General features: G+C 32.7%; 1 protein-coding gene across 1 annotated transcript in view; it reads right to left on the bottom strand.

Moving 5' to 3' along the window:
* Positions 1 to 823: 823 nt before the first annotated feature.
* Positions 824 to 24,825, bottom strand: part of LOC132758324 (DNA-binding protein SMUBP-2-like) — a 36,400-nt gene continuing 12,398 nt past the window's right edge. Inside the window, exons 5-18 of the mRNA XM_060749905.1 lie at positions 24,192 to 24,349; positions 23,651 to 23,852; positions 22,890 to 22,990; positions 22,058 to 22,218; positions 20,995 to 21,195; positions 18,486 to 18,808; positions 17,606 to 17,788; positions 17,172 to 17,290; positions 15,332 to 15,426; positions 13,170 to 13,293; positions 12,673 to 12,849; positions 11,001 to 11,187; positions 3,099 to 3,237; positions 824 to 2,068 (exon numbers count right to left, since the gene is read on the bottom strand). Coding sequence (XP_060605888.1) covers positions 1,109 to 2,068; positions 3,099 to 3,237; positions 11,001 to 11,187; positions 12,673 to 12,849; positions 13,170 to 13,293; positions 15,332 to 15,426; positions 17,172 to 17,290; positions 17,606 to 17,788; positions 18,486 to 18,808; positions 20,995 to 21,195; positions 22,058 to 22,218; positions 22,890 to 22,990; positions 23,651 to 23,852; positions 24,192 to 24,349 — 3,130 coding nt within the window. The 3' untranslated portion in view covers positions 824 to 1,108. The remainder of the gene's footprint in view (positions 2,069 to 3,098; positions 3,238 to 11,000; positions 11,188 to 12,672; positions 12,850 to 13,169; positions 13,294 to 15,331; positions 15,427 to 17,171; positions 17,291 to 17,605; positions 17,789 to 18,485; positions 18,809 to 20,994; positions 21,196 to 22,057; positions 22,219 to 22,889; positions 22,991 to 23,650; positions 23,853 to 24,191; positions 24,350 to 24,825) is intronic.

Below are 24,825 nucleotides of genomic sequence, written 5' to 3'. Positions count from 1 at the left end.
CTTTAAATTTATTTGGTTCTACCGGTACCACATTTTCTAGCGAGTATGATACACAATATTTCAACATTGAAAGCAAGCCCTGTATCTTTAGTTTATGACTGTTGGGATTTTATTGGAATGAAAAATTTCTCTGTTTCAGAACATTTTCCCCTACCTATAGAATATTGAGTGCTTTGAGAGCAATGTAATCCAGTGTCAAACAAAATTAATGAGATTAAAGAATATTAATGGATGAATTGCGAATTAGGCTGAAGACAAATTAACAAAAAGTTAAATATCGCTTACACATTTTAAAATATCAGCAAATTAAAATCTGAAATGCACAGAACTTGCTAGAGAAACGTTGTATTCTGCTGAGATAGCAGATTATTGTCGCTTCCAACAAAATATTTAAGAGAAAACCTAAAACAAAGTGCATGTTTTAGGAATATAAGTGATTTTCTCACACTTAAAATAATTTTATGGAGAGGATATAATGTTGTTCTACATGTTCTAGATATATAAATTAAAAATATGTACAGTGCATAGAAACATGTCTGGTTAAACGGCCTTATTAAATAACACGTGTCATTTAAAAAAAATACAACTCAATGACAAACTTTTTTAACACAATTTTATTCAGCAACAATTCACATCTTGGTTCTCTTTTCTGAGAATATCACTATTCATGCGGCAGAAAGTGACAAAAGTAGGTATCACAAGCAAAAATATGAAGCTGCTAGTACGAACAATCTGTACTTGGTGGCGTTAATTCATACTTTCAATTTAAATGTCTTACATATGAATTTGTTACTGCAAGATATAGCAAGATCTGCCAAAAGTAGTAGTTCCAATGTACTAAGCATTGACTTTAATGACCATAAATGAGAACTTAACGAAAAAGGCTAACCAAGGGTTAACTGACGGTCAATGGCATTACAACACCTTCACTTTTTTTTACACTAATCCTTTTTGCCTCTTTTCAATAAATAAATATATTTATGTAAATAAAAATCATAGATTTGATCAATAAATAATTACATATCATCTAAGATTTAATAAATAATTAAATATCATCTAAGATTTAATAAATACTTAAATAAATATCATCACAGAGACTAGTTCAAGATCACTTTTTCGGCTTTCCTTTCCTTTTAGCAGAAAGTTCTGTTAATTTTGAATCTAACTTTCTTTGTAAATGAGCTTTCTTTGTTGCATCTGGTCTTTTTTCTGGTACCCCACTACCTCTATACAGGACACCATCTTTACTTATTCTAGTTCGGGCTTGAGCCCGTGCTGCTTCCCCACATCCATGTACCTCTGGAATATGATGCGACATACAGTATCTTCCTTGACAATGTGAACATACTTGAAAAAGTGTCTGGACACTGGTTTTGCACTTCTTGAAACAGCAAAAGTTGTCCATATTTTGAACTGTTGCAATCAAAGCGTCTATGTCATCTTTATCAACCTTTTCCACTCTTTCTGCTAGTTCTTTATCAAATTTCCGGTGCTTTGTTGACTTGGATACATCTTTCTTCTGCTTGTCTTTTACTTCCATCTCTTCCCTTTTCATTCTCATATCTTTTTCCTTCCTAGCACAATGAATTTCATGCAGTTGCAGATTTGCTTTGAGTACATCCTTTTTACAAATACCACAGACAATTTTACCATCAGAAATGGGAGCTCCTATGAATTCCTTTGCCTCATTAAAATCTTTTGCAGATATATCACCATTGTTCAAAGGTTCATCAACTAGCTCTTTATTTCCACAATTATTATTGCTATTTTTCAAAGATGCATCAAGTAGCTCTTCATTTCCACTATTATTAATGCTATCTTCAACATTCACTTCTATATTTTCTTTATTTTTCTTCTTTTTCTTTTTATTTCCTTTGCTCTTACTTTCATCAATATCCTCATCTACATGTCTGTTATCCATTTCAACAGTGTTTCTTACAGCATCTTCCTTTTCATCACTTTGAATATCTGATTCAGCCAACAATGATTTACCAGGTTTTGTTACCACAATAAATCTATCTTCTCCTATACCTTTGCTTGTATGCGCAAGACCATGCTTCTCTGCAATCTGGAGTGAAATATTGCAAACAATATCAGTCACTTTTATCCATTAAACCTCTTCAAAGAACTAATAATTGTTATCAAAATGCCTTAGCACTTGCTTTGCACAGTGCTTAAATTCCTTTTGTCACTAATAAATACATAATGTTGTAATTCAAGCTACAACAAAAGGTAAAATCAACATTTTTATTGATCTCTAAAAATCGACCAACCAGAGTTAAAGCACTTCAATGTTTTTCTTCATATCTGGTTTATTTTGCTCAATAACAATGATTTTTTCTTGTAAAACAGAGCGAACATACATGTATCGTATGAGATTTCGCAAACAAATAATTGGTTTATACCCTAATCCCAAATGTAAACAACTGTTTGAAAAATTATTTCCAGTCCCTATATGTCAGCTAAGCTCATTTAAGTATAACCCAGTCTACTAGTAACTCACGCAAGTGTAACATAAAACAAGAGCTCTTACTAGGATGTTAAAAACTATTCTCAGTGCTTAATAGTAAAACAAAAGCCAAGATAATCATTATAATGTAGAACTTTTTAAATTCAAAAGGGCCATAATTCTGTAAAAATCCACCTTAGAGTTATGGGCTTTGGATAGTGACATTCTATTAAGCTCTGAAACAAGTGTGTGAAGTTTGTACCCATTCCTTTCAGTAGTTTTTCAGTCAGATACCAACTTGCACAAAATATAACAAAAATTTGATGTTTCACTATTATTCAAATAGCCAAGCAAAAAATATATCTTTGTCATCTGGCATGACTCTGACCAATAATCTGATTTGTGAGGCAGGCAGTTTAACTGCATGGTTATATGAAATGAAATTTTAAAATATCTTATCACTTAAATAAGCAAAACTTTCAATTTCATAAGATTAATTGCATGGTTTTATGAAATGAATTTTTAAAATATCTAATCACTTAAAGAAGCAAAACTTTCAATTTCATACAATTAACTGCATGGTTATATGAAATGCAATTTTAAAATATCTAATCACTTAAAGAAGCAAAACTATCAATTTCATACAAACCTCATGGACTAGAAATCTCTCTCTCCCAGACAATGAGCTTGGAAATTCTAAAACATCTGCATGTTGATTAGAAATAAACAATTCAATTTCTTCCTCCAACTCTTTTAGCCTACTTTCATCCTCGGCCTGATTTTGTTTGCTAAAATATAAATTATTATTAAGTTATCTGTCCTTCATAACTGTTAAGCTATTTTGATAGCGAATATTTATATCCAGTTTCAGGTAGATAGCTTTGATAATTTCTCGTAAGAAAATGGACCTTTACAAATGGTTTAACTATATATATATAAAATGGCTAAATGTCTAAGTTATCTTTCTTTTTGAAATGATGTCCTTTTACATCAATAAAAATGTCTACAAAGTTTGTAATGAATATCTTTTACAGTTTCGAAAAGGTTAACCAATGCCGACGAGAAGATTATGACAATAACTTCACTTTTTTCTTTAAAAGGTAGAGCTTAGATATAATAGAACAGATTTTTAGTTAGGGGTTCAGAAGAGATAAAAAGGTGACATTCACCAAATGGCTCTAGGGGTACTATCTATTTTTTTTTCAAATGAGCAAAATTTTATATGGCTACCCATAAGGTTAATTAATTACATGCACTTTTATGACAAAAATGGTCTTACTAAAAATACAATTTCCATTTATAACTAGAAGCTAAAATAGTATCTCTTAATTCTAGAAAGGGTTAAAATAATTATAAAGAAAACCAAAAACAACATGTTTCGCTATATAAAGATATTATTTACTGCTGTAACACTCTCAAGTTTTCTAGCCTTATGCATCTCACAGTTTGAAAAATCCAATTTCAACAGAGACCCAGTTTCCACACATTTTGAACGTATTAAAAGTGTCTTGTTCACAATATATTCTTGATTAATTGCATTTACAAACCAGTCTCTAGAGAAAATATTTCTGAAGCAATATTCCTCCTAAACTTGATTAAAACGCTGTAATAAAACGTGGAATATTGATGTAAAGATGTCGTTCAATTACTAGGAATTAAAGACACATCACTTATTTACATTTCTTTTGGCCTTTACATATGTGACAACTACTAAGGTAAAAATATTTTCAAATCTCAATTTGTTTGTGTTTAAACAATGATAATAGGCTCATACCATCTTAACGGTTATGATTGAATTTTTTTCCTAAAATAGGTTAAGTAAAAATAATTTAACAACATGACTTGGAATGTTGATACATTTAAATTAAATAAATATTTGTTTATTTTATTGGATTTTATGTCACCCTGGCACTGTAAAATAGAGAAAAACATAATTCCTAAATAAAGTCCAAAAACAATGCAAAATTAAAAATGTTGCAGGCTCTGTTTGATTGAGCCTGTTCATGAATATTAAGGGCATCAGCTAACTTTCAAGGTAGAGTAAGATCTCAGGTGCCTGGTTGTGCATTATTTCAGGCCCAGGTGGCAACTGAATAGAACCCACCAACATTCTGCCTGCTCTACTCTCTAGTGGATTCTTGATTGAGTCATAACAGCAGTATGATAAATAAATGAAACATTTGTTTTGATTAGTTGTGGAATACAAACACTTAAGGTAGTACACCCCTAATGGGCACTATAAGGAACTGTAAAATTGACAACATAGGACAGTTATATGCCTTAAATGTCACCTGTATGCAAAATTTAAACAAAATTTACTGTGTGGTTTATGAGGTATGGACTTTTTTCTGAACTAAAACTTTGCCATTAGAAGGGCTTTTTTTAGAAATGAGGAAACTCTAAATAATCTATAATATCATCATTATGAAAATTGTTTTCCTATTGCTCATTGTTAAAAAACAAATAATCACATTTAGGTAACAAATTAAACAAGCAAAATTATTGTTTTTAAACAAAATGTTTTTAATATGTATAAAATTGTAACCCTACCCCACCCACTTTTAACACTTATTTGACCATTTCCATGTGTCAAAAGCCTTTTTTAAAATATTCCTAAAATTGTCCACAACGATGGGCTGTTTTCAAAGTTTGCCTAACATTTCTTAAATGTATATTGGTTGGTTTTGCAAAATATAAAATACTTTTAATGTGTAGTTTTTATTGTAAACTTTGAAAATATCTGGTATTATATTTGCTATTAAATTTGGCATTATTTAGTACATAAATACATACAAAAATTATATAATTAAAATGAAACACTTTTTACTTCCTTTAGGGATCTGAGAGATTAATAAAAAATGTTAAAAAGAAAAACAAGAGGGCCATGATGGCCCTGGATCGCTCACCTGACACAACCGCATCCAAGCAATGTCTTAAACAAGCATCATGACCAAGTTTGATGCGACTGAGTCAAACATGTGACCTCTAGTGTGTTATAAAGATTTTTCCATATTTGGGCAATGTGACCTAATTTTTGACCGGACACAACCCATATTCAAACTTGACCTAGAAATCATCAAAACAACCTTCCTGACCAATTTCCAGGAAATTTGAATCAATACTGCAGCCACTAGAGTGTTAACAAGCTTTTTCTATTCTTAGCTCCTGTGACCTAGTTTTTGACCGGACATGATCCATCTTCAAACTTGACCTAGATATCATCTAAACAACCTTCCTGACAAATTTCCAGAATATTTGGATGAAAACTGCAGCCTATAGAGTGTTAACAAGCTTTTTCTATTTTTAGCTCCTGTGACCTAGTTTTTGACCTGAGATGACCCATCTTCGAACTTGACCTAGAAATCATCAAAACAACCTTCCTGACAAATTTCCAGAATATTTGAATCAAAACTGCAGCCACTAGAGTGTTAACAAGCTTTTTCTATTCTTAGCTCCTGTGACCTAGTTTTTGACCGGAGATAACCCATCTTCGAACTTGACCTAGAAATCATCAAAACAACCTTCCTGACAAATTTCAAGAATATTTGGATGAAAACTGCAGCCCCTAATGCGTTAACAAGCTTTTCTATTTTTAGCTCCTGTGACCTAGTTTTTGACCGGAGATGACCCATCTTCCAACTTGACTTAGATATCATCAAAACAACCTTCTTGACAAATTTCCAGAATATTTAGATGAAAACTGCAGCCACTAGAGTGTAAACAAGCTTTTTCTATTTTTAGCTCCTGTGACCTAGTTTTTGACCTGAGATGACCCATCTTCGAACTTGACCTAGAAATCATCAAAACAACCTTTATGACAAATTTCCAGAATGTTTGAATGAAAACTGCAACCATTAGTGTTAACAAGCTTTTTCTATTTTTAGCTCCTGTGACCTAGTTTTTGACCAGACATGACCCATCTTCGAACTTGACCTAGAAATGATTAAAACAACCTTCCTGACAAATTTCCAGAATATTTTAATCAAAACTGCAGCCTATAGAGTGTTAACAAGCTTTTTCTATTTTTAGCTCCTGTGACCTAGTTTTTAACCGGAGATAACCCATCTTCAAACTTGACCTAAAAATCATCAAAACAACCTTCCTGACAAATTTCCAGAATATTTGGATGAAAACTGCAGTCCCTAGAGTGTTAACAAGCTTTTTCTATTTTAGCTCCAGTGACCTAGTTTTTGACCGGACATGACCCATCTTCCAACTTGGCCTAGATATCATCAAAACAACTTTCCTGACAAATTTCCAGAATATTTGGATGAAAACTGCAGCCACTAGAGTGTTACCAAGCTTTTCTATTTTTAGCTCCTGTGACCTAGTTTTTGACCGGAGATGACCCATCTTCGAACATGACCTAGATATTATCTAAGCAACTTTCCTGACAAATTTCCAGAATATTTGGATGAAAACTGCAGCCCCTAGAGTGTTAACAAGCTTTTTCTATTTTTAGCTCCTGTTACCTAGTTTTTGACCGGAGATGACCCATCTTCGAACATGATCTAGATATCATCAAAACAACCTTCCTGACAAATTTCAAGAATATTTGGATGAAAACTGCAGCCACTAGAGTGTTAACAAGCTTTTTCTATTTTAAGCTCCTGTGACCTAGTTTTTGACCGGAGATGACCCATCTTCGAACTTGACCTAGATATCATTAAAACAACCTTCCTGACAAATTCCCAGAATATTTGGATGAAAACTGCAGCCTCTAGAGTGTTAACAAGCTTTTTCTAATTTTAGCTCCTGTGACCTTGTTTTTGACCCGAGATAACCCATCTTCGAACTCGATCTGTATTTCATTGAGACAAACATTCTGACAAAGTTTGATGATGATCCAATCAAAACTGTGACTGCTAGACTGTTAACAACCCAATTATTAGAGTGTGAACAAGCTTTTTCTATTTTTAGCTCCTGTGACCTAGTTTTTGACCGGAGATGACCCATCTTCGAACTTGACCTAGATTTTAATAAAACAACCTTCCTGACAAATTTCCAGAATATTTGGATGAAAACTGCAGCCTCTAGAGTGTTAACAAGGTTTTTCTATTTTTTTAGCTCCTGTGACCTAGTTTTTGACCCGAGATAACCCATCTTCGAACTCGATCTGTATTTCATTGAGACAAACATTCTGACAAAGTTTGATGATGATCCAATCAAAACTGTGACTGCTAGACTGTTAACAACCCAATTGTTGACGATGCACGACCACGGACGCCGGACATCACTATACCTCACCTTGACCACTTCGTGGTCAGGTGAGCTAAAAAGAAAGAAACTAGAAATGTGTCATCATGCCACGGATGCCCCCGCATGCAGCCAAAATTTCAGATGTTATAATATTTAGTTCCAAATTTGTTTGCACAAATTATTGTTTTCATTTTAAGTTCAAAGCCCTTTAAACTTTTCAGTGTTAACACAAACCATTTTCATACAATATTCAAGGCACTGAAATTATTCAGTCTTAACCTTTTGAAAATAGCATATTTCATATTTGTAGCCAAAATAATGGCTATACATACATTTCCACAAAAGTATGAGTGCTGAAACAAAAAGTTCAAAAAATTTCCAATATTCAAGAAAGATCAGGTTGTCCAAAATCATTAAAACCATGACCAAATTCAAACTTAAACTGCTTATTCCTAAGACGTATCTATATTATTTTCAAAGTGAAAGGGACATAACTCTGCCAAAAAATCATCGAACCATGACCAAATTCCAACTTGACCTGCCCATTCCTTTGACATATCCATATGTCAAATTTGAGTTGAATATGTAACACTGTTGGGTAGATAATGAACAGAAACTGTAAATTTCATATTATTTTCAAAGTGAAAGGGGCATTACTCTGCCAAAAATCATTGAACCATGACCAAATTCGAAATTGGCCTGGGCATTCCAGAAACATATCCATATGTCAAATTTGAGTTGAATGTGTTGTACTGTTGGGGAGATAATGAACGGAAACTGAAAATTTCATATTATTTACAAAGAAAAAGGGGCATAACTCTGCCAAAAATCATCGAACCATGACCAAATTCGAACTTTACCTGTATTTTCTCATGACATATCCATATGTCAAATTTGAGTTGAATGTGTTGTACCGTTTGGGAGATAATGAACGGAAACTGAAAATTTCACATTATTTTCAAAGTAAAAGGGGCATAACTCTGCCAAAAATCATCGAACCATGACCAAATTCGACCTTGACCTGTATTTTCTCATGAGATATCCATATGTCAAATTTGAGTTGAATGTGTTGTACCGTTGGGGAGATAATGAACGGAAACTGAAAATTTCATATTATTTTCAAAGTAAAAGGGGCATAACTCTGCCAAAAATCATCGAACCATGACCAAATTCGAACTTGACCTGTATTTTCTCATGACATATCCATATGTCAAATTTAAGTTGAATGTGTTGTACCGTTGGGGAGATAATGAACGGAAACTGATGATGACGGAATGACAGAATGACGGAATGACGGAATGACGGAAGGACGGAACAGGGTAACACTATATGCCCCGGCCATTACATGGCGGGGGCATAAAAAAGTTGCCCCTTCTGGGGTTTGAACCCATGCCCCTCCGTTTCAATACACTTTACAGTGATTCTAGCCTATTTGAGTACTCTTCAAAGTGGAGATAGTGCATTAGGGGTGTACTACCTTAAGAGTCTTTCTCCAAACTACAACACAGGAAGAACATTCTAGTGACGGTTCTTTTTAAATGGAAACATCACTATATTTAAAATTTTATATTTGACCTTAACAGCTAAGACATTCACAGATCTAGGTCATACTTCAATCATTCCACATGTGGTTTAGTCACTTTATTGTTTTTCTATTAAAATATCAGTGTATTGTATCAAACATATGTCAATTAATAACAATCTTATCTCAATTTAAGCAAACTTCACCTTCATGGCCTTTTGCAGTCAAAGACTTAACTTAAATATTTCAACATGCCTATTTAGTCATAGCTATACATGAATAACTGTTTTGTTCAAGTATAAGTCAAATTATAAGATAAATAAACAAAGTTTTAGCAATTTATCTTTATTTAATATGTTAACCTTTATGATCAGGGCCTACATTATTCATCATGTTGGTTTTTTATATACACTTGTACAAGATAATGTTGCTGTATTCAAGTATGAATCAAATCCATAAACAAATAGCAACGGACATGTATGACCAATTTTAGCAAAATGAAAACGTAAATGTTAGGTCAATGCCATTTATGAGTCAAGTCAACTTCTGTATGGCCTACCCATGGCTATGTCCAAAGGTTGTGGTGTAGTTGAAAAAAATAAGCAGGCACAAAAAACCGTTGAGACAATACATATAAGTTTTTCTTTTTCTTCTGACTCATAAGACAGCCTGGTGTAATAATGTCACAACAAATGTCTTGGCAACATTTCTGAGCACAATAAAAATCAGAGTCTGTTTTGGTTTGAAATCGATATAAACTGTTCATATCAGACAGGGAACACGAATCATATTTTCAAATTAAAGCAATTTAAGGGTCATTGCTTATATATTAACTTAAACAATTTGGAAGGGTTTCAGGCTGTTCAGAGAAAACGTGCCTATAAATATTGTGTGACATGATAAAATTATGAGAAGATTGTATTTATAGTCTACAGATTATGTAGATAATGTAAATATTTAAAGTAGAAATTTGATCAATATGTACTGTACAAGGACAACAGATTTGGCTGATATGACTAGGCAGGAAAATGGATAGAACCAGCAATGTAAGCAGACGTTTGGAAATGTAAGGTTTCAACAATTATTAAATATGTATCTTAGCTATTATTTTACATTGAATTTTATTTTCTTTGATTGTTAGATTTTTCAGTCACATATTTTTCATAATTAAGATTATATGAGTGTTTTTAATGAACAGTATTTCAAGCTAAAGCTAGCTCCAGAACAGAACTACTTTCTTGAAAGTAGCTAGCAAAATATTTTTACAGTTGCACATTAAAGATTGCTACATTTCTTGCATAGTTGAAACCCAAAGCTGGATGGAATTTAAAATCATACAAGTGGAATAACAGGCAGATTAAACAATTGTCAATTTAAACAATTTTCTTGCATAAAAACTGTGCACACAAGTATACATAAACTAAGAAATAAACAGGAATTAACAGATAAAACCACACAAGCGCAACCCAAGGCACCATGTAAGACAGCTTAATGCAATGATGGCCCTGGTAGTTTCATTATCAAAACATAACTGTCAGATGACATTGAACTTGCATATGAAAAACATTACCAAACCTGTTTCTTTATTCCTTAACAAAATAATGGCATGCAGAACATATACTTTTATCCAAGAATAGCACTAATGCACCATTTGTTCCTGTATAAGCATCTGCAGAAACACTCAGACTTATTAAATCCCTCGCTCTGTATACTTTGGCTTCAAATACATCCTTGTGCTTCTGCAAATGTTAATACACAAACAAATGTTCTTTTAACTACAAAAGTGCTTCTGTTTAAAAAAGCAGTCTAGAAGAATCATAAAAATATTACCTGAATTTTTTATTAGCTTCATGTGGGTGAAATTCTTTTTTATTTCTATCAGAGTGCTGTTTAGGATTTGTTTGTTGTTTATGTGACTTTGGCCTGGCCCCTTTATCTGAGCCCTGCTTCTTTGAAAGTGCCATTAGATCATCAAGATGCTCTGGTCTGCTTACATCACATTGCTGTAATACCCCATCTAAAATAAAGGGGAATAACTTTATCTAAAACAAAGGGGAAAAACTTTGTATTAAATAGAGGGGAAAATTATTAAATTTAAGGGTCTAAAAAAGTACTTTCTTTCTTATTAATGTACATATTTAACAGTTATTTACAAGGTCTTAAAGGGACTCCACTGAGGTTTAAAAGCATAAAAACATAACATTTAAATTTCTTACATAAATGAGCTGGGGCACTTTAAACAGAAATATACATAAAGATAGTTAAGAAATATACTTTGAAATAAATTAAAAATCATATTTTTAATGCTTTTCTTAGCCCGATTTGAGTGAAAAGCTTTTAAACGCTTTTAAGTTTTGGTCATTTTTGGAAATTTGAATAATTATTCTGGAAAAAAGAAGTGCGCGAATAATCTGAAATTTTGCACAAAGATAAGTGGTCTAAACCCTTCATCAAATGGTACATTTATCTGGAAAAAATATTTTCAGTCCCATTATGTCAAAAAACCTCAGTGGGGTCCCTTTAACGCCCAATAATCTTCCAATTATTTATATTGTCAACACTTCAGACTGAGAGTGTTTTTGTAAAACTAAACAATTTTTTTTCTGAAATGCCTTCAAATATAAGTAATTTCTTTCTCTGAAAATTTGATACTGAAAAAACTATAACTGTTGATGAAAAGTATAAGGATTCCAGTTCTGAAAGAAAAACAGGAACAGTCAATTACATTGTTCTTTATTTGTTTTGTAGGATTTTAAGCAAACTAATACAGCAAAGATTAGATGGAACAAGGAGACTTTCCAGCATTACTGGTGGAAAAAGACAGCTGGTGCCCCCTTCATGAATTATTTTAGGCACTTGTTGGTACCTTAGTAGAATCATTTTCCATTGACCTTTTGTATGCTACCTAGATAGTCTACTCTCATGAAAGAATGAGCATACAAAGTCCCTGAATTAAGGGTTTCAAACCCAGAGTGGTGATGAGCAAATTATATGTTAGACATCAAACTTTAACACTCAGCAACACAGGAAAATTACTTTGAAGATGAAATTTGGGAAATCTGCTCAATGAAATGCACCTGTCAAATGCAAGTCCATAATACCTTTTCTGGTTGGGATTTACATCACACCAACACTGTAAAGGTCATATGACGACTTTTTAGCTTTACTGGGAGGAAGACATCAGATGCCCTTCAGTGCATTATTTCAGGCACAAGCAAGCCCCTGAATAGAACCACAAACATTCCATAAGCTAGATTTCTAACATGGAAGTATCCAAATTCCCTTGTGGGATTCAAACCGACAGTGATGATTGACTAGTGCTTTTAAGGTCAACAACTTTAACCACTTGGCCACTCCTCCAATAATATTTACTATCTGAGAGGTGTATGTTGCTGCTTCAATTACCCGCTTCATATTTCTTCATAATCTTAAATTATGCTGATACCTTTAAAGCTGATTTAAAGTATAACAGTAGTTGCACTGTTTGCTCAATTTTACATACCATCCAAATACTGCTGTGCTGTCTGTACTTCTGCCTCTTGATTAAGATATTCTATCAATGTGCAAAGGAAATTGTCCTTGCATACTGTCTCACTGTCGCCAATAACTGCTAAATGGCGCCTGGCTCGAGTTACAGCAACATTGATTCTTCGTCTCTCAGACAGGAAACCAACCTCACCTATAAATAGACATGACATCATTATTTAGACCATTGATCAAAACATAATGTAAACAAAATTATAAGAATTTCATTGAGGTCCAAAAGCCTAAAATTAAAATTTCTAACATAATAGTTATATCAGCTGGGGCACTATGAAATCAGGGGAACAGAGGAATACATTTTTTTTTTAGTCTTATGGACCTCAGTTTTGTTTGTTTGTTTCCCGGGAATAGCTCCTTTAACTAAATACTGAGAAAATATTCTGCAAAATTTGAGAAAATTATGTCTAAAAGTTTGCAATGGCAAGACATATAAGTACTAGAACAATAAAAACTAACCTCTTGTATTACTCCTAACAAGGGAGATAATAACAGCTTCCTTCTCTCTGCCTTGAAATCCATCCACAGATTTAACCTCTATCTTTGGGTATTTACTGGCAAGTCTCAGCCTAACAAGTTCTACCTGAATACAATGAAGAAATGCTTATAAAAAAATCAACTTTCAGGCTTTATCAGAAAGTTTTTACAAGTTGAGAATTATTTACTTTTTGGTAACCTTTTTTATAACACATTAAGTAATATCAATACCATTAAACTGTCATTGGATCAAACAAATTCTGCCAAACTGGTTTTATTAACAATGGATATTTTTTATTATTCCCAATTTAATTTACTTGGAAAACCATCAATATCCTGAATAACTATGTATGCTTGAAATCTTGAAATATTCAAACAAACATCATATAGTCAATACTTATGATATCATAATTATGATGACCAGCTCAGTTTAGATATTGCACTATAATGATATTATCAACAGTAAAATATAGGTTTAACAATCTGTACATCTTTTTTAATAAATATATTAATTGAAACTTTAATCGTTTTTTTTAACAACAAGAGCTGTCGGTAGGACAGCACGCTCGACTATTCTAAGTGCTTGATAGTAAAAGAGCCTTGATAATGTTAAATTTTTTAAGTTCACAAAAGGGCTAATTTTTTTTTATAAATTCATGTTATAGGCCTTAGAGAGAGTCTAATTATACAGTATTGGCTTGACTATTCGGAAGGTAATGTCACAAGGGTGTTTTATTGAGTATAACAATACTAATTACCTATGAATACATAAATTTGACAGAAAAGGTAGAAAGGCTTGTTATTAAAATGTTTTATCAAGTAAATCACTGCTTTATTATTATGAACGCATAAAATTGTCCCAAAAAAGGTACAAACCCTTCAGTAGTTACTGAGATAACAGCTTACAAGCAAAACTTTACCATGAATTTCTAAGTTGAAAAAGGGGAGAAAAATCAGCCTAAATGCAAGATAGAATTATGGATCTTTGTCAGTGACCTACAATTATGACCCTAAATGCATATGTGAAGTTTTAAATAAATATCTTTAATAGTTATTGAGATATGTAAAACTTGCATGTAAACATTAACCAAGAGACTAAGTAGAAAAGGGGATATGAATCAGCCTTAATGCAAGATAGAATTATGGAACTTGGTCAGTGACATTCAATTATGACCCTCCAATTATGATCCTAAGTGCATGTGTTAAGTTTCAAGTAAATATCTTTGAAGACCTTTAACCTTTTACCAAATTTCTAAGTTTCAAAGGGGCAAATAATTCTGCAAATATTGCAGGCAGAGTTATGCAATTTTGCAAACTGATGTACATTATGTTACTATAAAAAAGTATTTTAAATTTCAATTGAATATCTCATAAATGACTTTACAAAAAAACTTTAACCAAAATTTCTAAGTTCCAAGGGGGCATAATTCTGTCAATATTGTAGGCAGAGTTATCCAACTTGTCAATCTGATGTACCTTGTTACTATAAATAAGTATTGTAAGTTTCAACTGAATATCTCAAGCAATAATTGAGATATTTGACTTTGCAAAAAACTTTAACCAAAGTTTCTAAGTTAAAAAGGGGCATAATTCTGTCAATATTGTAGGCAGAGTTATCCAACTTGTCAATCTGATGTACCTTGTTACTATAAATAAGTATTGTAAGTTTCAATTGAATATCTCGAGCAATAATTGAGATATTTGACTTTAGAAAAAACTTTTACCAAAATTTCTAAGTTAAAAAGGGGCATAATTCTGTCAATATTATAGGCAGAGTTATCCAACTTGTCAATCTGATGTACCTTGTTACTATAAATAAGTATTGTAAGTTTCAATTGAATATCTCAAGTAATAATTGAGATATTTGACTTTACAAAAAACTTTAACCAACGCAGACGCCGACGCGGACGCTGACGCTGACGCCGGGGCGACTACAATAGCTCTCATATTCTTCGAATAGTCGAGCTAAAAACAGGACAGTAGGTCCATCTTGTGTCAGACATTTTCAGTACAATTTTGTTATTCACATATCTGAATAAAACATAGGACCTCTCAACTAACCAGGTAGACTACTCAACAAACTAAAGAAACCAAATCAACATCAGACAATAATAGAAAGAAATCAAATTCTATAACTGGAATACCTGAAGGTTGTAAGGGGCAATAACTGCAATATCTTCCTGCTGTACACCACAAGCCAACAACTTCTCAACATGCACAGCAACAATATCTGCCTCACCTGTCCAAAATAAATATCAACTATTGAATCAAATCTTGTATGTTTTGATTTATTTAGTTAGCTTGATTATTTAAGCCAATTGTAGGATTTTTTAGTCAAATTTAAGCAGTAAAGCCAAAATGTTACTACTTAAAGTTTTAGAAATAATTTAAAAAGCACAATATGCCTCAGATATCCATACTGTTTAATTCGTTGGAAATGTCAAACATGTGTTTTATGATGTTTTAATAAAAACGTCTAAAAACTGAGAAAATAACGCTGAACATGCAGTAATGTGTCATAAAGGTAAACAAAGTACTTCCATGCAAAATACTAATTCACTATAATAATTCTAATTGCCAAAAGACTTAAAGATTAGGTAAAAGATGGTTCTTCTGTATGGCAAATGAGAAGTTTTGGACTTGTAAAAAGATACAAAAAAAGAAAATGTGGAGAAATAAAATTAATAAGGCATTTCTGAGGCATAGTGGGCCTTTAAACAATTTCTGTTACTATCTTTTATAAAATTATGTGGCATTCATTTTCCACAACTTCAATACTTTAGTCATGAGATATTGTTATATATATTCTATGCTGATGAAGAGTCTTATGTGTTTCAAACTGGTAGATAATTAATTAAATTTTTACACTTTCTCTCCGCTGATGTGAATTTCTGTTATTTTATCTTCTATTTTAATTTTTTGCATGTTGTTAATTTGGCATACAATTTCGTGATGTATTTTTAGACATGTACACTATTCATATGTCATATTCTATATAACAACAAGCTTTCAAAATTGCTTTTTTCTCCCTACTGTTAACATCAGAGACAATATTGTCATCTTAGTGCAGTAATGGGTTAAGTCCTTCTAAATTTAACCAGAGTTAACCAGTAATTGCACTAAGGCAACAATTTCTGCTACAGAAATATTTCTCTGCGAAAATGCCAAACTGCTGCCTTAAATCCTTTCCCTGATAAATTAAATGGAAGTTTGACAAGTTATTGTGTTTAGATTGTTTTAACAAAACATAAATCAAGCGTGTTCACTTAAACTTTCAACAATTTGTTTTCTCTCGTTCTCTCTATTTTGAGTACTAGATGTAGTAAACAATGATGATTTCAAAAATCAATAGGTTTATTTCTTATTTTATTATGTTTTAGGAACATTCTGCATTATTTTCATGGCCATGTTCCAAACCAGTATCAGCAAAGTTAAAGCATTATATACATAAGCACAAATCATGGTATTATTAGATACTGTATGGTGAGACTCTAGAAAAGTGAGCAATCTTGTGAATTAGTAGTTAAGGCCAGTACCAGTAATTTCATATTTTTGCCGTATTTCAAAAAAAGACAAACTGTCAAGCAACAAATAATAAAGACATAACTTACAATTTCCAACTAAATACATGTACATAATGTACTATACTTTAAATATTCAGCTATCATTCCAGTTATCATTCAGAAGATATTTTTCAGACCATTTCAGACAAAAATTATGTCAAGTATCAATCTAACTTTATTTATTTTCAGCCTTATCAGCCAGTAATAAGCACAACCATTAAACATCTAGGAGTAAACTTAAAAGAGAGACTCTTGCTACAACTATTAAATAAAGTGTTTTTTTCCTGGAAAAATAAAAACTTTTTAAATTGATTGGCTGATGAGAAGAAATGATGCGAAATAGGTCACAGGATTGCTTCCAGACAAAAATTATAGCTTGTAAGGTCTTTATATCTGAAGGGTGTTATTTTACAAAAAGTACCTTCATTTCCTTTAGAGATTTCCTCGGGCAAATCAAGTTCCTGTAGGTCACAACCAGCAGTGTCTATGTACAATAATGGTAGCAAGCTAGTCTCTTTTTCAGTAATACCTGGCAAATCCCTGTATGAGGAAAAAAATCAAAGTACTGTAGGTGCTCTCATAATAAGAATGTCAATGTATTAAGAAGTTTCAGATCTCAAATATAATAAAACATGAGGGTACTTGTTTATTAACTATATTAAGTACATGAAGGTATTTATTTACTAACCATATTAAGTACATGAGAGTACCTATCCTCCATCTTTTCATTTCTTGCATGCATACCAGTAAAGTACATTCTTCCCCAATAAATTTCTAGTCTTTGTTACCTTTGACCTTGGCCCCCACCGCCAAACATATCAGAGATACCCTATCTATTTAAATTAAACTAATTACCTCAGCAAATGATGTTTCACAGAATCATGAGCAATCAATTTGGACTCGTACAATTCTTTTGATGACCACTGCATGATCTTCTCATTCATCCTGTATTGTGTTGTCAACATTCTCATGACCTTGTCACCATGAAGGTCAAGAACACGTTCCATCAAGGTCACAGCAAGACCTCCTTTAGCGGCTCTACAACAATGATATATGCAATAAATGTAAATAACAAATATTTATATGAAAAAATGAGACTCAAAATTAGTCATACCTTAATACACAAACAAACTTCATTTTGAAAGCAACTCATAAGAGCTTGAGTAAAAATTTTATTGAACTGAAGCAATTACCCCATAACTTTTAAATTGTTTTAGGTTGGGTTTTATGTCATACCAACACAGTAGAGGACTGTAATTCTATAAACTGGCTGAATATATAGTTAGCTCACATGAAAGAATACAAAGTCTCTTGCAGGATTTAAATCCACAGTGGAGTGCAGGATTTAAATCCACAGTGGAGAGGGGCAAGTGGTCTGAATTCAAAGACCTTAACCACTAGGCCCCTAAATTGGCCCATCATAAAAACAGTTACATCTACCCTTAACTCATCAAACTTTATCATTGAAACAATAATTGCTAACCATTACCACATAATTATTTTTCCTCCTTTATACAATGGTGGGTCAGAAATAATTTAATTAGAAATGTATTCATGGGACACAGAAACCACCTCATTCAACTGCTTTGACAGTCTAAAGATGGAGAGCATGACAGCAAAACAGTGTGACAGACAGACAGCAAAACAGTGTGACAGACCTAAATGGGGGCACACAAATTCAAGATTTCAGAATAACCATATTTCATTTTATTGAGCAACATCAAATATAACTTACTCATTTGAGAGTATAGTAGGAGGTAACTGTAGATGGTCCCCAGCTAGAATACATTTCTTTGTTCTTAAAAGCGGGATCCAGCAGGCTGCTTCCATAGCTTGTGACACTTCATCAATAATTGTCACATCAAAATGACTTTCTTCCAGCAATTTCATTGGTCCATCATCTGTAGCACTAGTTAGGGTGACCAATACAACATCTGCTCGTTTCAGAATGTCTCTAGTGGCAGCGTCCGCACGCTGGCGTAACTCTTTACGCAAAGATTTCATCTCTTCCCTAAGTTTCTGTTTTTCACCTTTATTTCTAGCTTTCTTCAGTCCTGACTAAAATATTATAAAATGAATAATGATTAAAATGTGAAAAAATAGTGATAGGTCATTTAAACATGTTTTTGACAATGGTCATCATTTAATTTACTGTATGTGCTTTTTAAAGATTTTACTTATGTATATTTCTGGCAATTTTAGATATTCTTCTCATAAGTATTTAAATATAATTTGAATACTGTGAATATTTTTCACTAATTACTGAAAAGAATATAATAAAAATCAATAAATTAATTATCACACAGCATATTTCAAACACATGAAGGAAGTTACTCAAACATTGAAGTCAATATTGACTGATCAAAGTTCTTTCCCCTTTTTGGTTGTCAATGCACATTAATTTATTATATTATCAGCTTTTGTGTAATTAAATCAGTTATCTTTTATAAATCATTCTAATTACAACATGAATCTGAGATCCAGTTATTAATAGAAAAACCAATTTCAAGTTTGTGTATGAAACCTACCAATCAGAAACTTAAATTTTGCCGTCAGGCCACGGCGAGCCCGTATTACGTTACGATTTTACTGAGAAACAACCTAAAACTCCGAATCCATCCAAAAATTTAATCGAAGCTTGGCTTCCAGCTTTCTACAAAATTTATCTGTCATGGCTTGAATCCAAAATTAGTTAGCCAATCAAATTTAATCTTACATAGCGTCAAAAAACCTTCAATTTTCACGCCATTTTTAAAAAGCAGCAAGTATTGCTTTGAGCGCAAAGATATAATGATGATTAAAATGTTTGTTTTCATGAATTTTTTTCAATAAATCATATTTACACTGACTTTTGATTTAGCAATTTCACCTGTTTTCTCTGTAGTTAGTTTTCGTTTGGTTAATTAACATAAGTGTACATCTGGTTCTGTGCATTTTTTTCTTTTTCTTTTTTTCCGGTCATTTTATCCTTTCCGGTATTTAGGGTGGAGGAAAAAAACCCGGGATCTGGGACGCCCGGGATCCGGGATAGTATTAGATATATAGGGAATGGAATAAACTAAATTTGTGTTGATTATTGTTGTTGAATCTTTGTACAGGAGATGATCATTATACCAAGCCCTCTTACAATATAATTCCCTTTTCATGTTTTATGCTCACTATGAGCAAGTTGTGCTCTGGTGAGCATAAACAGGAATTGGGATCCCTATTCATCTGTTGTCCCTAATGTGTAATTTAGTTTCTCTTTAAATTATATCTATGAAACCAAAGACTGCACATTAACCACACTACAGGAGTCCTCTTTCATAGTTGTTCATATTGTTCTACACATAGGTCAAGGACTCGTCTTATATAAAAACACATACGCACACTTTATACCTTATTAATGCCTAAACCTTAAATTTTTGGCATGTGGTATTGCCTTGTTGACCACTTTAAAATTTTGTTCATGTATCTACATCATATCCATTTGTTTAAAATGTTTCACATACCAAGATGAAGTGGACATAATTCTTATTAAAATGCTTAGGGAAAATATGTTTAAGTCTTATTGATATAAACTTCAATGCCTCCAGCTTTAATATTGAATATGTACCAATGCCTTGAGAACTTGTACAAATCAAATGTTAAACATGCCCCATGAATCTAAATTCGCCCACACCCAAGAGAAATCTTCAGTAATATATTCCTGTATAGGACTTGTGTCTGTCACTCATTCCAGCTTCGGCGCGGACGCCAATAACATATTACAACTTAACTTCGTATAAAGAGACATCTTTATGAATTCTACCTATCTAACATTTTTTGGTCAAGGTCAACAGGCCATATAGTAAATGTGCATAGACATAGGGACTTCATTCTATCTGTTTACATACATCTTCATATATACTCATATTCCTCTTTGTTAAACTGAGAGAACTGGATTCCATTACTTTATATGTCACTTTTATTTTGATGTTCGCTGAAGTCTCTTCAGCTAACAGAACTGTCATTTTTACATTTCAACACACCCCTGGAAAAAAATTACGAAGCGAGTCGCTACTAGCTTTTTAAAAGCTAACCTTGTCAAACTTAGACTGGACACAAATTTCCATCTTAAATAATCTTTGACCCAAATGAAATAATCTTTAACCCAAAATGAAATAATCTTTTACCCAAATGAAATAATCTTTAACCCAAATGAAATAATCTTTGACCCAAATGAAACAATCTTTGACCCAAATGAAAATTTGAAAATTGCATACCAAAGTTTTATCAAGATCTTTCCTCACATCCTCTACTAGTTTGGTCTCATCACTCGTAGACAGGATAGCATCCAGTGAATATTTCTGTATGTGTGGTAACAATCTGGCGGGATGACCTAGACGTACGATTTTATGTTTACTCCGAGCGAGTCTCTCTACAAGATTATCTACAGCAATGTTTGATGGTGCACAGGCTAATATCTGTAAATAGATAATTATATTTACATAAAATTTGTTTGTTTTATGTGATCATTCTTCGCTTGAGCTAGGAGGGCCCGTGCAAATTTCTTAGAGAGATTGATAGTTCATGCAACCCGAAGTTAAAGTATTATCCTGTATTTATATGATCATATTTTAGGTAGGACATAGGCCTTAAGGTTTTCCAGTTTACATTGGTTGAATGATAAATACGTCAACATAATTGTTTGTTTGTACATCAGCTTGTTGAATAGGTCATTTCTTTTAAATATTATGATTTAATTGTCATAAAAATATATACCAGTGTTTACAAATGATTATTAATAGTACTGTGTTAATCTATATTCATGCATATTGTAATTGGCTGCCTTTGATTGGGCACTTGTTGAATAATATTCACAACATATTTGAATAATATTCAAACATATTTGAATAATGTTCAAAATATATTTGAATATTGTTCAAAATATATTTATATGTTTATTACGGGATAAATATCATTTCAAAGAGTGAATTTATAAAAGATTAAAAAATCATTTTACAGCAGAACCTTTTTGTAGTAAACGCGTATAAGTGTCATTCTATAGATAGATAATCAACAACACCTTACATGAACCACGTCTGTAATTAAAGCCGTGCATGAATATTAACCGGCTGGATTGACTTCTGCTTATTTCACTTATTTTGCAAGGTATATTCTTTGTATCATTACTAAAGACAGAATAAATAAACAATATTATGCTTAACAAACAAATTGGTTTCAACACCTCTAATTTTGTATCAATTAACATTAATTGCCTTTATCACAAGGTGTTAAAAACAGACAACAAAAATTATTCAAAATTTAATTTCATTGTGTACGAACCTTATTTCCATGTTTAACAGCCTGTAGTATAATCTCAATAACTGTCGTAGTTTTCCCTGTACCTGGTGGCCCGTGAACCACTGCTAACTCTTTCTGTGCCAGAGCAAACTGGACGGCATCTTGTTGCGATTCATCTAGATTCTCATTTATAAACTTCAAGTCTGGAAAAAAGGTAATATCTGTTAGCATATTGTTTAAATGTATGATGTGAACATTACATTTTGCTCTTTCAAGTTTTGGTACCCATTTTGTTTAGTCAAGTCCTGGTACCCATTTTGTTTTGTCAAGTTCTGGTACCCATTTTGTTTAGTCAAGTCCTGGTACCCATTTTGTTTTGTCATGTCCTGGTACTCAGGCATTTACACAAAAAAAATTATGAGATTCAGTCTTAGTACATTTGTATCAGTATTAACGCATTCTTCTGCAAATATCTGCAACAGTAAATAGTTATATTAGTAATCGAGGATTAAATGATTGCATAGAATTATTCACAATCCTTGTGATGTTTTACATGTAATAACAAAAAAAATAAAAAATTTATGCTCTTTATCACTAGATTTTTACTGGTGGAGAAATGGCTTGTTTTGCATACCTTAAAACTTTTCACTAATTGGCCTGAACTGTATGTGTCTCATGCATTCTTAATGTACTTTTTTTGTTCAATCTATCTACCTATTTAAAACAAATACCCAAATTTATGTTCATACAAATCACCCTGAATCTACAGGTGTTGTTTTACAGTAAAGAATAAATAATCATTTAAACTACATGTGATTATTCCATTTAAAAGTACTAGTTTAATGAACACTTTATGTTTGGCATAAACATTTACCTTGTATATTGTTTGGAGGCGAGAGGGGCTGTTCATCAAAAAGCACAGACACCAAGTTTGCACACTCCCCATGCTGAACCTTTGACAGATTTCCTAGAGTTCTAAATTTAAAAAAAAAAATTGAATAAATTAATTGCAATTTTATGCATTTGATCATGTTTTTTACATGTATGTATAGTTAGACGAACTTTGCCAAGTAGACTACCTTGGTATTTAGACTAGCCTGGTTCTATACGTCTGACGACATGGGCAAAACACTGATTTTAGAACAATTTCTAAAAGGTATAAAAGAAATCAAACAAAGAATAGACAGAATCTAAGAAGAAATGATTAAATGACATCAATTTGTATCTTTCCTTATTTTGCTTGCCAATGTTGTGAAACCCCTTTGAGTTACCTTTTTCTGGGTATTCTGTAATACAGCAGTTGCCAATTTAAGAGATTTATTTGTTTTTTTTGGATGTTAAATAGAGAACATCAGAATCCCTAAAGAACACACAAAATGACAAAAAAGACAATGTTGCAGACTCGGCTTGATTGAACCTGTTCATGGATGGTAATGGAAAGTGCAAGTTATCATCACGGCACCCTAGCACATGCCTGGTGAAGAGCCGATATGTGACCTGAGTTTTTAATGTCCCATCCTCATGACCAATAGTACTGAAAGTCCTAGGGCGGACATCAATCCTGCAAAACCTTGATAACTAGTCAAACATTAAACCACTGGATCAAAAGATCTGCTCCTAAAATATGTCCCTCACCTCTTTAGCCTTTTATAAGTGACATCATTAGCCAGTTTTGTTAGTTTGTAATAAACACTAGGCCCATCATCCAATGAAAAGAGGTCTTGTGACTCATCAAATGCTACACTGACAGCTGATTGGCTAACTTTAGTCACAAGACCTGATCCAAGGCTGTCTGATTGGTTGTCTCCCTGTGATGTGTTTAAACCAATGATATCACCTAGAAATATAAAATGTTCTTGTTCAGCTTATTAGACGAATGTAATCAAACTGGAATTTTTAGTGTTTTGCATGATTACAAAAAGTACAAATGATCATAATAGCACAACTTTTTCTTCAAAACAGAGGATCTAACAAGTTAAAAAGGGGCATTACTAAAAAAGTATTAGCTTCATAATTATGACCTTTAACTACCAATTGCAGCTTGTCTTGATATGCAAGTATTCTAAGTTTCTTGTTGATAACTTTTAAAATGGGCTATATAAAATTTATGACTACAGCGATCATTATAGCTCAACTTTTTCTTTGAAACAAACAAGCTTTAGTTGTATTTACTTACCTGGTGAGAAGCTGTGGGAAGGAAGGGCTTCAAGATGGGTCTCAAAACTGATGATAACTCTGCCAAACAGGCCTGTCTTCCTACTGCTTATATGTAGCTTCAACAGGCACACACCTCTACGCTGAAGCTCTTTTGATGGTAACTTCTCTGTCAATGACCTATACAGACATGAATATAAAAACTAATGTTAGTTTACTTAATATTAATTATGTATGTCCAGAGGTTTTTTTGTTGTTTTTTTCCCAAAGATAGGGGAAGAAGCCCATCCCGTTGATCTGGGGGGATTTTTTTTTTTAATCAGATTGGGTTTTAAGTCGCACCAACACAATATAGGTCATGGTGATGTTCAGCTTAACTGGTGGAGGAAAACCTCATGTCCCCTTACATGCATATTTTCAGACACAAACAGGCACCTGAGTAGAACCACCGATGTTTCGTATTCTTGCTGGATAGCTTCCTCCCATGATATAATCCAAAGTCCCTGTCGGAATTTGAACCCAAAGCATTGAGGGGCAAGTGGTTTGAAACCACTTAGCCACATGCAGACTCCCCGTCTAAAGAAATTAGCACAGTTATTTTGAAAAATGAGAAGAAAAAACTTGATGTTGTGACCAGAAAATGTTTAATTTTGCTG

This window comes from Ruditapes philippinarum, unplaced genomic scaffold, assembly GCF_026571515.1.
Source record: "Ruditapes philippinarum isolate M1 unplaced genomic scaffold, ASM2657151v2 ctg6828_1_1_1_1, whole genome shotgun sequence".
NCBI classification, from domain to species: domain Eukaryota; kingdom Metazoa; phylum Mollusca; class Bivalvia; order Venerida; family Veneridae; genus Ruditapes; species Ruditapes philippinarum.
This window is presented reverse-complemented; position numbering and strand designations above follow the sequence as displayed.